Genomic DNA, 13,184 nt, shown 5'->3' with positions numbered 1-13,184 from the left:
CTATTTTGATCCTATGCAGTTAACAAGACAAGTGGAAGTCACTGCAAAGAAGAAACACATATATTATAGTTATTGAAGATATAGCCCAGTCAGAATAGCACATTATGTGCATTATTGAGATTGTAGATAAAATGAAAGTTAGAAGGCTGATTCTACTGGTGTGATAGGAATGCTAAATATGTGTTGCCTACCGTATAAAATCTACTTTAGGAAGCCATGAAAAAAAGGCATTATACAAAACAGAGAATATGATCAGTACATGTTCTTTATCTCCATAAGCAAAATGCATTCTGGGTACAATAGATCAACACGCAATGCCTGGTATAAGGGTTGGTGACAAGACATACTCTGTAGAAGTTATTCATCTCAAACCTTTTTTATTGAGAATGTTTGCAGAAGTTGTACAAAAACATGTTGATGTGTCATCAAAGATGCAAATCAAACTATTGAAGTAATAACAGGCAAATATTCTCATTTTTAATTTCTGATTATAGGAAAACAAACAAAACAAGAGAGAAAAGGGCGAATGGATGGTGGGAAAGGAATGTAGGAGGAACCCATGGTAGTAGGAGAACAACCACCGGAGAATGAGTCGTTCACCCTCCACCAGAGGGGGAAAGGTTAGCTAATCTCTCAATAAACAGTCTAATAGTGAGGATCAATGAATGCATGTATATCACAAATCAAATAAGAGAGTCATGACTCAAGAGAGTCCTGACATAATGCCAGGCTGCATATGTGGTCCAAAACACGGACTCAACTGAAATGTCAGAATAGGTATGGCACAACAGTGATACAGGTAGCTGAAATGATAAAAGCGTGTATTCCTTTTTGTGAATTGGAATAAAGTTTGTATACCAAAACAAAAGTATAAAAATAAAATAGATACACTAAACAGACTAAACAGACTGCTAACTGAACATTTAAGTTTTGAGGATGTCTTTGTAACATCTCAACAATTATTGTAACAGATAGGTTAGTCTGACCCTAACCACTATTTATATAGAGGGTACCTGAATAGTCTGGAAGAGTATGGATTGTGCACATTTCCCACGGGCCCGAGAAAAGGGACCAAACTACACCCTCGGGAGCAAGTGGTGGTGTCATTCTCTATATTGGACTGCCAAATGAGGCAACAGATTGGCATATGATGTAGCCCTGGATATCATCAAAGCATCCGGCAAGTGGTTTGATGCCCCAAAAGATCACAGGGATACAATGCTATCTTGTGGTAAGGGAAGAAATGCAAGTGTGGTGCTAAAGAAGTAAGAGCACAATTTTTGAAAGGTTAGAGAGGGGTAGAGTTTACAACCTTGTGATTCTATTGAAAAGTCAGTGGTCCAGTGACGCATACCTTGTGTAGAGTATATGTGAAACTGGACAAACAAGAGCATTCAATACAACTTAACTCCATGCCGGTTCATCATGCCACCCCAGAGCCCTCCCAAGTCAAATAGTTGTCCAGATGCGAAGATACTTGCCAGTTACTAATTACTGTTGTGAAGGGGATCACGAACCGCCACCACCCACGCTGAGAACCACGCTATGTACTCCAACGTGCTTCTCACCCTGGATCTGAAAGTGTCATCCAAAGTGAAAATGTATGATCTCCAAGTCAAGAAAAAATTCCTGGCAAGGAGTTCTTTGTTGGTTAGCGTTGTCAGCCAATTCATCTTAAATAGGAACTGGACATTAGACAAAAACAATTGTAGAGTAGGAGCACCCGGTTGGTTCCAGACCTGGAGAAGGGTTTTGCAGCCAACTGATACTAGTATGAGAAGGAATTGTTTGTTACCTGTGGGTTGACTAGGTATGGTGAACAAGAGCAATAATTCAGGGGTCAGTGGCAATGTGGACATGTCTTGGTTTTGAAGGTATTGTTTCACCTTGGTACAAAATGTCTTAACTGAAGCACACACCAACAGACAGTGATATAGGTCAGCTCTTGTGTGTGTACATTTGAAGCAAGTCACGGATTCCTTTCTAGCCATTAGATGAAGTCTATGGAGGGAATAGTAAGCATACTGTAATATCTTAAGAAACATATCCCTATAAGAGACCATAGGTAAAACCTGACCTTGAATATAATGTGCAGTGAGTATGTCTTCAGAACGTAAGTCTGGAAAGTGAGACTCCCATTTCCCAATGCATGTTTGGAGCCTGCTCCAATCTGGGCTGCACTTCTCCATTCCTCTCGCCCCACCACTTGCCCACTTGATCCTGTCCCATCTCACCTCATCAGATCTCTCTCCCCTTGTCTTGTGCCTATCCTAACACACATCTTTAACTGCTCTCTCTCTTCTGGCACTGTTCCTGCTGACCTTAAACATGCCACTGTAATACCTATCCTGAAAAAAACATCTCTTGACCCGTCCTCCCCCTCTAACTATCGTCCCATATCCCTGCTCCCTTACTCATCAAAGCTTTTGGAGAGACTTGTCTTTACCCGTGTGTCTCAATTCCTTAATTCCAACTCTCTCCTTGACCCTCTTCAGTCTGGCTTCCGCCCTCTCCACTCTACTGAGACCGCTCTTATCAAAGTGACTAATGACCTAATCTCCGCTAAATCCAAAGGTCACTACTCCATATTAATTCTCCTTGACCTCTCTGCTGCCTTTGACACAGTTGATCATGCTCTCCTCCTTCAAGCTCTTCAATCACTCGGTCTCTGTGACTCTGTCCTCTCTTGGTTTTCCTCCTATCTCTCCCAATGCTCATTTAGTGTCTCCTTTTCCAAGGATACCTCCTCCCCTCGCCCTGTCTCGGTTGGAGTTCCCCAAGGCTCTGTCCTTGGTCCCCTTCTATTTTCTCTTTATACTGCCTCTCTTGGAAAACGTATTGCCTCTTTTGGATTCAACTACCACCTGTACGCTGATGACACTCAGATATACCTCTCCTCACCGGACCTCTCCCCAGCCGTCCTGCAACGTGTCACTGCTTGCCTCTCTTCCATCTCTGACTGGATGTCGTCACGCTTTCTCAAACTTAACCTTCTAAAACTGAACTCCTTGTCTTTCCTCCTCCTAATACTGATCCTCCTCTCTCACTCTCCCTTCAAGTCAGTGATATCCACATGAGTCCATCCCTACAAGCGCGCTGTCTTGGCGTCATACTTGACTCTGGTCTCACCTTTGAGTCTCACATCCAGTTTGTTGCCAAGTCCTGTAGGTTCCAACTCAAAAACATAGCCCGCATCCGCCCCTTTCTTACGCAAGATGCTACCAAGGAGCTTGTCCATGCTCTAGTAATTTCCCGCATGGATTACTGTAACCCTCTCCTGATTGGTCTCCCCAAAAGCCGTACTGCCCCGCTACAGTCCGTAATGAATGCTGCAGCTAGACTGATTTTCCTATCCAGTCGGTCCTCTCACACCTCGCCCCTCTGCCAGTCCTTACATTGGCTCCCTGTATCCTATAGGAGTCAATTCAAAGTGCTAACCCATACATTTAAAGCACTGAACAATTCCAGCCCCTCTTATATCTCTTCACTGATCCAGAGGTATGCCCCTCCTCGTACCCTCCGCTCTGCCCGCGACCACCTCCTGACCGCTGCTCGCACCCATACGGCCAACTCACGCTTGCAGGACCTCTCACGGGCGGCTCCTCTCCTATGGAATAACTTGCCTACTGCCATCAGACTCTCCCCTAGTCTTCAATCATTTAAGAAGGGCCTTAAATCCCATCTCTTCAGGAAAGCGTATGGCCTCCCAGAGTAATCTCTCCCTTACATACCTGTCTCATGCTCTCCTATGGGATAGTGCTTTGCTCTCTCCTCCAGCTCTGCTTCACTCCTACTTGATATTTCCTATCCTAATGTTTCTAATACCCCACCTCCTATAGACTGTAAGCTCATTTGAGCAGGGTCCTCTTCAACCTATTATTCCTGTAAGTTTTCTTGTAATTGTCTTATTTATTGTTACATCCCCCCCCTCTCAAAATATTGTAAAGCGCTACGGAATCTGTTGGCGCTATATAAATGGCAATAATAATAATAATATAAGCAGATAAAGTTTGGAGATTGAGTAAAAGGCCGAGCTCGATGAGCACAACAGGTTATCCAGGGGTTTTTCCCAGTCAGCAGCTGTGAAAGTTTGTGTAATAGTCTGGTAATAATGGCTTATTTGAAAGTAGACGAACCATAGGAGTGGAAGACCCGGGAAATGCTCCGGGAGGTCTGCAAGTGTTTTTTATGATGGAATTTATGTCCATCATAATTGGCAAAGGACCGAAGAGGCGAGATCCCTTGTTCGGTCCATGAGGTGAACAGGTGTTGACTTCCAGGGGGAAAGTCAGGGTTCTGATTAAATGGTATGTGTAGTGAGTAGAGGGGGATAACACCCAGTTTAGCTGTTGCCTGTTTCCAAGCTCTGATGGGGGTGATTAAGAGAGGATTCGCTAAAATATGAATAGGGAGCAATTGATGCGGTCTGTAAAGAAGGGCCAGAAAGGACTCTAAAGAGAGTTTAGAGAAGATATGTTTGGATTTAATCCAGTCCAATGCATGCCTTAGCTGAGCTGCTAAACTGTATTCTTTGTCATTTTGAAGGTTTAGCCCTCCACTGGCCTTGTGTTGATATCATTTTATCAAACTAAGATGTGCTCTTCGTCCCTGCCAGAGTAATGGCCTGAGTTTCCCATTTAATAGGGCTCCATCTTTTTTTGAGAGTAGCAAGGGGAGGACCTGAAGGGGATACAGCAGTCTAGGGAAGCTAATTAATTTATATAAATTAGCCCTACCTATATAGGACAAGGGCAGTTTGTACCAATGAGTGAACTCATTAAAGATATTTGTAAGGGTAGGTGGTATATTCAGTTGGTATAAGAGGGAAAGGTTCTTTGGAATTTTGACTCACAAATATTTTAGCGCCCAAGTTAAATAAAGTCCTCCTGGCATTGGCGGTGGCGAGCCTTTGCCCAGGTGAAGGGCACATGATTTATTCCAATTAATTGTGAGATCCGTCATATTATGGAAGTGTTCAAGCAGTTTACCAGTGGTGGCAGAGAGGTTCGTGGGTTAGTGGTGAAAGTAAAAGGTCATCAGCAAAAGCTGAGACTTTTAGGGTTACCTCACCTATTGGGATTCCCCTGAATCCCTCCAGGGCCTCCACTGCTCGCAATAAAGGATCAATATTTGAATATTTGCCCTGTTTGTCTGGGCCCAGCCTGTGCGCTCTTTTGATGACTGGAGGAGTGGTGGAAGCAGACACGATCTGTAAAGTGTTCAATATCCAGGATTGGAGAGCAGGGATAAGATCACTCGGTTTTAAGGTTTCTGGGAATCCAACAAATCTAAGATTGTTTTGTCTGCTTCTATTTTCTAGATCATCTAATTTGTCTTGCAAGGAGACCAGCATGGAATGTTGTTGTTGAATAGTAGATTGCAGTTGGTGTAATTCATCCTCCATGGCACTTAGTTTTGTCTCTAATATATGGTAGTTGAGAGGAGTGAGTTTGAAGAAGATGGAGTGCATTGTCAATGGACTCCTTGAGGTCTTTAAATTGTGAATTGAATATTGGTTTGAGAAGGTGCTATTTCTGAAGCTTGTTGCGATACAGAAATTACTTTGAGAGGCGGCCGAGAAGGACCTTCCTCCGCTTCAGAATGCGTTGGTGAGAAACTTGGAGTAGAGGGCAGTGCAGGTTCTTTAAGATGCGGCTTCTTGGACAGTCTTTGTGGTTTGCTTTGTGAACTTTAGCAGGTGTTTTGTCAATGCATTTGTCCATGACATCTTAACAAAGGAGTAGAGCTCAAAGGAAAAAGCCAGACAATAAAGATAGAGAATTGTATATGGCTTATGAAATGATGGTGTGAGTTATTGTGTGGTAAGAGCTTTGTGTGTGGGGGTTGTTCAGTGTGAGCAATTGTGTTGGGTGGGTGTGTAATGCAATAAAATAGGTTGAGAGGAATTAAATGTTTAGGGTAAAGTGGAGAAAGGAAACCAGAACAAGGTATAGCAGAGGAGAAATTGAGATGGAGAGAGATGAAAGTGAAGATGCTGGAGAGTAGAGCAATCAAGATGAGAGAAGGGAGAAGTGTATGTGGCGGTGTCTCAAATAGCGTCACTAAGGGATAAAAATGTGAATAAAATGAGGTTTGAGGTCAGAGTTGCAGTGTGAAAAATGGAGGTAGAGTTACGAGTATTGTAGGTCTTGAGTGTGTGTGTCAAGTGTTTGTGATTAGTGCAGGGAAGGAGATTAGAGCAAAGGGTAGGATAGTTAGAGGAAGAGAGAAAGGTGCTGTTGCGGGAGAGCAGGACAACAGAGAAACCGTCTGTAAGTTAATATATGGCTCCTGTTTGTGTAACAAATTCTAATGGTTTCAGACGTTGTACGTATCTCATGAGTTTTGTATGGCTATAGAAGTTGTAACTGTTTAAAAAAAAAAAACAGTCAATGACAAAACTGTGGTAGAGTAGGATTATATCAATAGCTTGCAATGAGGTCAAGTAAGTTAGAGGCTTCACAATCTCAATGCTCCATTTGGATTGGAGTAGAAGGCATGCAGATAAAGAAAAACATTTCGGAGTGGCAGCAAACGTGGGAAGTGTATCAGATAACGTCCCGATATGACAGTCACCACTTGATCTATGAATATACACTGTGCGTGTTGTTAGATAGCACAAATAGAACTTAGCATGCTCTCTTAAGAGCGCTTTGCAGGCTTTGCAATTAGAGGATAGATATATTTTGGTAAGCTCGCAGCTGCATAGAGCCCAAGCAGTGAGTTAATATAAAGTAGGATTTGTGTATAACTGGTAAATGGACATTGGGACCAGCGTGGTGAGGGAGTATTTCAGCAAAAATGTACTGGTGGCAACTAGCGACGTGTGTCACACAGGGGACTATTTCCTCTCATGGTTCTCTAGAACAGTACCATATTGTGGCACAGCAGTGGGGATAGAGCTGGTTGAGGCTGTGTAATGAGAAACAAAAAAACAAAAAAATGTATATACTAAAGTATATACAAGGGGAAGAGTCCCCTCACAGCTTCCATGAGTTAGCAGGAGAGGAGGTGGCCACAGGAGCAGCACTAAGAGTTGGTGAGTCAGCAGAGTGGGCTTGATTCAGTGTGAAGGAGCAGAGTGGGCTTGAGAGAGGTGTTTCTGTTGGTAGACTTAGTCCTTGTTCACAGAGACTGAGGTAGCCCTTATGTAATCTATGTCAGCCGACCGTAATATAACAAAGTGTGGTACCTAAAGTGGCTAGCACACCACGGTATTCTCCCCTGTCCTGGGACAGCAATCAGGCAGGTAGTATGTGTGGCTTATGTCCGATCGTTGGGGCAGACTGCAAGGGGTTTGTTGCGGCCTATGGTGTTGGCCTAGACTTCCGGCAGGTGCCCACACTAGTGTTGTGAGGCAAAGTTGGTGTCCTCCAGTCTTTGGCTAGTGCCTTTTCGATGGAGCAGGGTGTGATGGCATGATTGGCATGATCCAATGCGACACTGATGAGTCAGATGGTGTTGGCTTAAATTTCCCTGAAGTGGAGCCCACTCTAAACGCGGCCAGCTAAGATGGCGGCGGAACCGGAAGTCTCAAAATGTTATATTTTGTATACTTATTGTATTCTTTTTAAACATATATTTGTGAGATTTTGTAAAGGTTTTTTTTTTTTTATCTTTTTTTTTGGAATATGAAGTTAGCAAAGCAGCTTTTCTCCCAGACTCAATATTAACTCTGTTGTGCTTGCTAATACTAACATTGTGTATGGAAAAGATGGCAGTAATAGGCACTTTTTGTGTGAGAATAAATTCAGTGATTTCGACATGCCCACGGGGTAGGCAACCTTTGGCACTCCAGATGTTATGGACTTCATCTCCCATAATGGTCTTACAACCATAATGCTGGCAAAGTTCAGGTGAGATGCACAACTTCTGGAATGATGAAGGTTGACTACCACTATTCTAAAGCTATCTTCCTTTGGAACAGCCTGCCTACTCCCATCAGACTCTCCCCTAGTCTTCAATTGTTTAAGAAGTCCCTCAAAATACATCTGTTCAGAAATGCTTATGGACTCCCAGAGTAACTTATCTATACCTATCAAAATATGTCTCTTGCTCTCCTAAAGAGTCACACTCCACTCTCACCTCCAGTTCTGCTACTTTTTCAACTTGTTTGGTGGCTGTCACCCTTGCTGCCTTGTTGTGTATTTGTACCTCACCTCCTCTAGACTGTAAGCTCATTTGAGCAGGGCCCTCATCTACCTATTGTTCCTATGTCACTGTATAATTGCCTAATTTATTGTAAATTTCCCCCCTTCCATAATATTGTAAAGCGCTGCAGAATTAATTGACACTATATAAATACCAATAATAATAATAATAGAGCTAAATATACTAAATACATATATTGGTATGAAGGTGCACACAAGTTACAAAAGAACAGCCTAATATACAGAAATATATGATGTAGTGAGTATAACACCATTCTCTCCAGTGGTCAACAATAAATTGAGAAAGGTCAAAAGCTGAAACCAGCTGTTAACGTGTACTTATGTTCATTTTGTTGTAGCTTATCTCTTGTAAACTCTTGCCAGTGTCCCCAGAGCATTCAGTGCCAGATGGCTTACTCAGCAACACATGACTGAGATTTTCATGACGTTCATTCTCAATCATGTGTTGCTGAGTAAGACTATCTGGCACTGAATGCTATGGCAGCACTGGGAGGTAAAGTTCCTACTTTCTAGCCTCTGTCAGCAAGGTCAGCTGCTTGAGTCTGGGGGGGGACGAAACTAAAGGGCAGGGGCGGAGCGTGAGTTCAGGGTAGAGCAGGTGAGGCACTGAAAGCATGTAATGCGACCGCACAAGCCCCAGCACTTTTTTCTTTAATGCCCTCAGACTTTGGGCATGTGTGTGTATGTGTCTGCTAGGGAGTGAGCTTGTCTGTAGTGAGCATGTGTGTGTCAGTGAGCTTGGCTGTAGGAAGCATGCATGTGTCAGTGAGCTTATAAGTGAGCATGTGTGTGTGTCAATTAGCTTGTTATTAGTCAGCATATGGGAGTCAGTGAGCTTGTTATTAGTCAGCATGTGGGTGTCATTGAGCTTGACTGTAGTGATCATGTGTGTGTGTCAGTGAATTGTCTGTAGTGAGCATGTGTGTTAGTGAGGTTGTCTGTAATTAGCATATGTGCCGGTAGGCTTGTCTGTAGTTAGCATGTGTCAGTTAGCTTGTCTGTAGTGAGCTTGCATCAGAGATCTTGTTAGTAGTAAGCATTTGTGTGTCAGTAAGCTTGTCTGTATTGAGCATTTGTCAGTGAGGCTGTCTGTATTGAGCATGTGTCAGTGAGTGTGTCTGTAGTAAGCATCACAAAGAGTCGACTGCTCTCCAGACAAACATGGAAAAGCAGTTGCAAGTAGCATCATCATCAATACCTGCTAACATCAAATGCCTCACCAGTTCCATCCATTACATTAGAGGTGAGTTAATTAAATGTTTCACTAAATATATCAGGCTAATTTTTTAAGATGATAATTTTGTATGGCCTGTGAATGATGTTATAAATATCCAAATGGCCCTTGGTAGAAAAAAAAGGTTCCCCACCCCTGCTTTATATTTTATTCCTCTAATTCCACTTTATACCTCTTCCTCGGGTGTATATCATTATTCTAGGCTTGTTTCTGACAGGGATCTGCTTCATCAGGCTAAATATATGTATCAAACTCAACTGGTTCAATAAAACCTGTTCATACAACCAAACTGTGTGTTAAGCTGTTTGATGCAAGTTGTCAAGATATGCTGACTGACAGGAGCAAAGCCTGTTGTTTTTTTAGAGTTGCTTTTTAAACAACAAAAAGAGTGCAGAGGGTCTAACAATATTTTTTAGACATCACAAACACATTTTTTTTAAATATAGAAGATAAGTAAACATAATAATAAAAAAATCATCGGAAATCAAAGTTGCTATATACATTATATTTCCAACAAGGAGATGTAGTTGAACCATAATGAAGCAAATCCAATCTGACCATGCACATAATCACATACAGACGTGCTAGCATATAACGCCTGTTCTTTGTGCAATGTAATCCTAATTCATTTTTTCATTTTATCTTTTTTGGTAGTATTGCAGACATAGATGAACATATATATATATACAGGGCCGGCCTTAGGGGTGTGCGAGCTGTGCGGCCGCACAGGGCGCCATGGTGCAGGGGGCGCCCTGTGGCCGCATAGCTCACACGGCATGTCTGTTAGCTGCAATGCTAACAAGACATTTGCCTTGGGCGGCATTTTCCAGGGGGCGGCAAAAAAAGCCGCCCCCAAATGCGCCCTTGCGGCTAACAGACATGCTGGGCGGTCGGGCGGCGCTGGCGGGCGGCTGGCGAGGGAGCACTTCCTCTGAGCTGTCTGCTCAGCTCCCTCGCGCACCGCAGAGTGAGGCTGGGAGCCGGAATATGACGTCATATTCCGGCTCCCAGCCTCACTCTGCAGCGCGCGAGGGAGCTGAGCATACAGCTCAGAGGAAGTGCTCCCTCGCCAGCCGCCCACCAGCGCCGCCCGCCCAGCCCAGCAGCCACTGGACCACCAGGGAGGAAGAGACCCCCCCCCCCAGCATTCCCAAAGGTAAGGAGGCTGGGGGGGGGTCTAAATAAATTTTAAAAAATGTGTTAATGTGGGTGAGTGTGTGTGTGTGTGTATGTTAGTGTGTGTGTATGTTAGTGTGTGTGTGTGTGTATGTTAGTGTGTGTCTGTGTCTGTTAGTGTGTATGTTAGTGTGTGTCTGTGTCTGTGTGTGTGTGTGTATGTTAGTGTGTGTCTGTGTGTATGTTAGTGTGTGTCTGTGTGTCTGTTAGTGTGTGTGTGTATGTTAGTGTGTATGTTAGTGTGTGTGTGTATGTTAGTGTGTGTGTGTCTGTTAGTGTGTGTGTGTGTCTGTTAGTGTGTGTCTGTTAGTGTGTGTGTGTGTATGTTAGTGTGTGTCTGTTAGTGTGTGTGTCTGTGTGTGTCTGTGTGTATGTTAGTGTGTGTCTGTGTGTCTGTTAGTGTGTGTGTGTGTATGTTAGTGTGTATGTTAGTGTGTATGTTAGTGTGTGTATGTTAGTGTGTGTATGTTAGTGTGTGTGTGTATGCTAGTGTGTGTGTGTCTGTTATAGTGTGTGTGTGTGTCTGTTAGTGTGTGTCTGTTAGTGTGTGTGTGTGTATGTTAGTGTGTGTGTGTGTGTGTGTATGTTAGTGTGTCTGTGTATGTTAGTGTGTGTCTGTGTCTGTTAGTGTGTGTCTGTGAGTGTGTGTGTAGCTGTCTGCCTGTGTGTGTGTGAGACTGTCTGCGCATGTGTGTGTGTGACTGTCTGCGTGTGTGTGTGTGACAGGGTGTGTGGGAAGGGGTAAGGAGTGAGGGAAGGGGGGAGGGGAAGGGGCGGCGCTGTGAAGATTTTTTGCACAGGGCGCCCAAATGCCTAAGGCCGGCCCTGTATATATATATATAAACATTTAAATCAGATGTCCTTGCAATTTAACATAGCCTAGGGAGTAATATCAGTTCCGTAAACTGGAATTCTATTTCCAAATACAATATTGTTATTATTGCCAATTAACGACAAGCATCATTGTAAAGTGAAAACCTATACATAATCTAGAATTTAATTTAAAGAGCAATAATAAATATAATCTCAGTCAAGTGATATCTACATTAAAAAGATCCAAATGAGAATGAAGCTTGCTTCTGGATCCCAAAACAGGTTTAGTAGACCAAGTAAATGAACAAAGCTTTGCTTGGCAAATTTAAGATTTTTCTTTTACTTACTACAAGGGAAAGTGGCCGTTTCCAAGCGACTACACCAATCAATCCGGACAAGAGAACCTGAAATAAAATGACAAACAGTCAGTGAGAGAGAGCACAGCCCAGATGTATTCCAACCCTAGTTCACTAAGGAAGAATCTCCATTATTGCTTAACAAAAACAAAACTGTCAAGTTGTATTCACTCAGTCGCTTTCGAACCACATGCATGAAAAGAAAGGTTATATGATCTAATAAGTACTGAGCTGCAAAACATGTTGATCCAATGACAGGAGGGCATTCAACTATTTAAATGTGTCGAATATTTACAGTGGATGATGTTACAATAGCCCAGAACACACAGTTGCAGTCCACACTGTCTCATTAAAATAGATTGTCTTCTAACCAAAAGAAACCCACTAGCGGCCCAGACATAGGCAACCTTGGGCACGCCAGATGTTTTGGACTACACCTCCCATGATGCTTTGCCAGGATTATGGGTGTAAGAGCATTATGGGGAATGTAGTCCATAACATCTGGCGTGCCGAAGGTTGCCTACCCCTGCACCAACGATAAGCACACTTTGTATCTCACTGATCCCTCTCAAGAACCTCTAAACCCTAAGTAACCCTAACATCCAGTCTTACATTTCTAAACTTAAGTTTCATATCCCTAATTACAACCTTGACCTAATCTTATGTACAACCTACATCTATAGACAATAGACAAAAGACAAGCAGCCATTTTAAAATTGGGCTAAACACATTATATTCATAGAGTCATTGAAACATTTGGAACACTTTGTGGACAATGACATTGTGAATGGATATCCGGATAGAGAGTAAAATTTGGGATAGTTTTTCTTACACTTGGGAAAGATGTTCAACTCTTAGAGGGGTGAATAGGCCTGCTCAATAAACCAGACCATGAACACGTTTATCTCCATCATGTTTTCTAGTTTACATTTTATTTATTTTTGTATTTTATGATCCATATTCAAATGTTCTTTCTCATGGCCAAACTTACTCACTGTTATATCTATCACCTACATTTTGTCACATTATCTGCAGGTTGTAATGATTTTAATTAATGATTTATGTAATAAATAAAAGATAATAATGTCAATGCTTTAGAGGGACCATTAGGGGCAGTATATAGGATTCATTTCTATATGATTTCCTTATGCCATGTGCTTCTGGCAGTAACTTCATTGGTCAGCTATCTTTAGGAAAGTTACCTCCCATAAATCATCCCAGTGGAAATAAAAAAGCAGATATAAGAGATATTCAGCCCCTGATTTTTCCCTTGCCTAAGATGTAGACCATAAGCACTCTCTCTTTAGCCCCAGCCCAGGGCTGGTGACATTTCTAAGTACTATGTTGTAGTTGCTTGCCATCATTTATTGTAGTAAATTGTCATTTAATATTACAACATTTTGTGTATTTTCTATCCACATATTTGACCATGAT

At 42.5% G+C, this 13,184-nt stretch overlaps 1 protein-coding gene across 1 annotated transcript in view; it reads right to left on the bottom strand.

Annotated features, from left to right (window-relative positions):
* ENTREP2 (endosomal transmembrane epsin interactor 2) overlaps positions 1 to 13,184 on the bottom strand; it is a 740,326-nt gene that overhangs the window by 507,100 nt on the left and 220,042 nt on the right. The window contains exon 2 of the mRNA XM_063449144.1: positions 11,742 to 11,798. Coding sequence (XP_063305214.1) covers positions 11,742 to 11,798 — 57 coding nt within the window. The remainder of the gene's footprint in view (positions 1 to 11,741; positions 11,799 to 13,184) is intronic.

Source organism: Pelobates fuscus, chromosome 3 (genome assembly GCF_036172605.1).
Source record: "Pelobates fuscus isolate aPelFus1 chromosome 3, aPelFus1.pri, whole genome shotgun sequence".
In the NCBI taxonomy this organism is placed as follows: domain Eukaryota; kingdom Metazoa; phylum Chordata; class Amphibia; order Anura; family Pelobatidae; genus Pelobates; species Pelobates fuscus.
The sequence above is the reverse complement of the archived record's forward strand: the minus strand, read 5'-3'. Positions and strand labels throughout refer to the sequence as shown.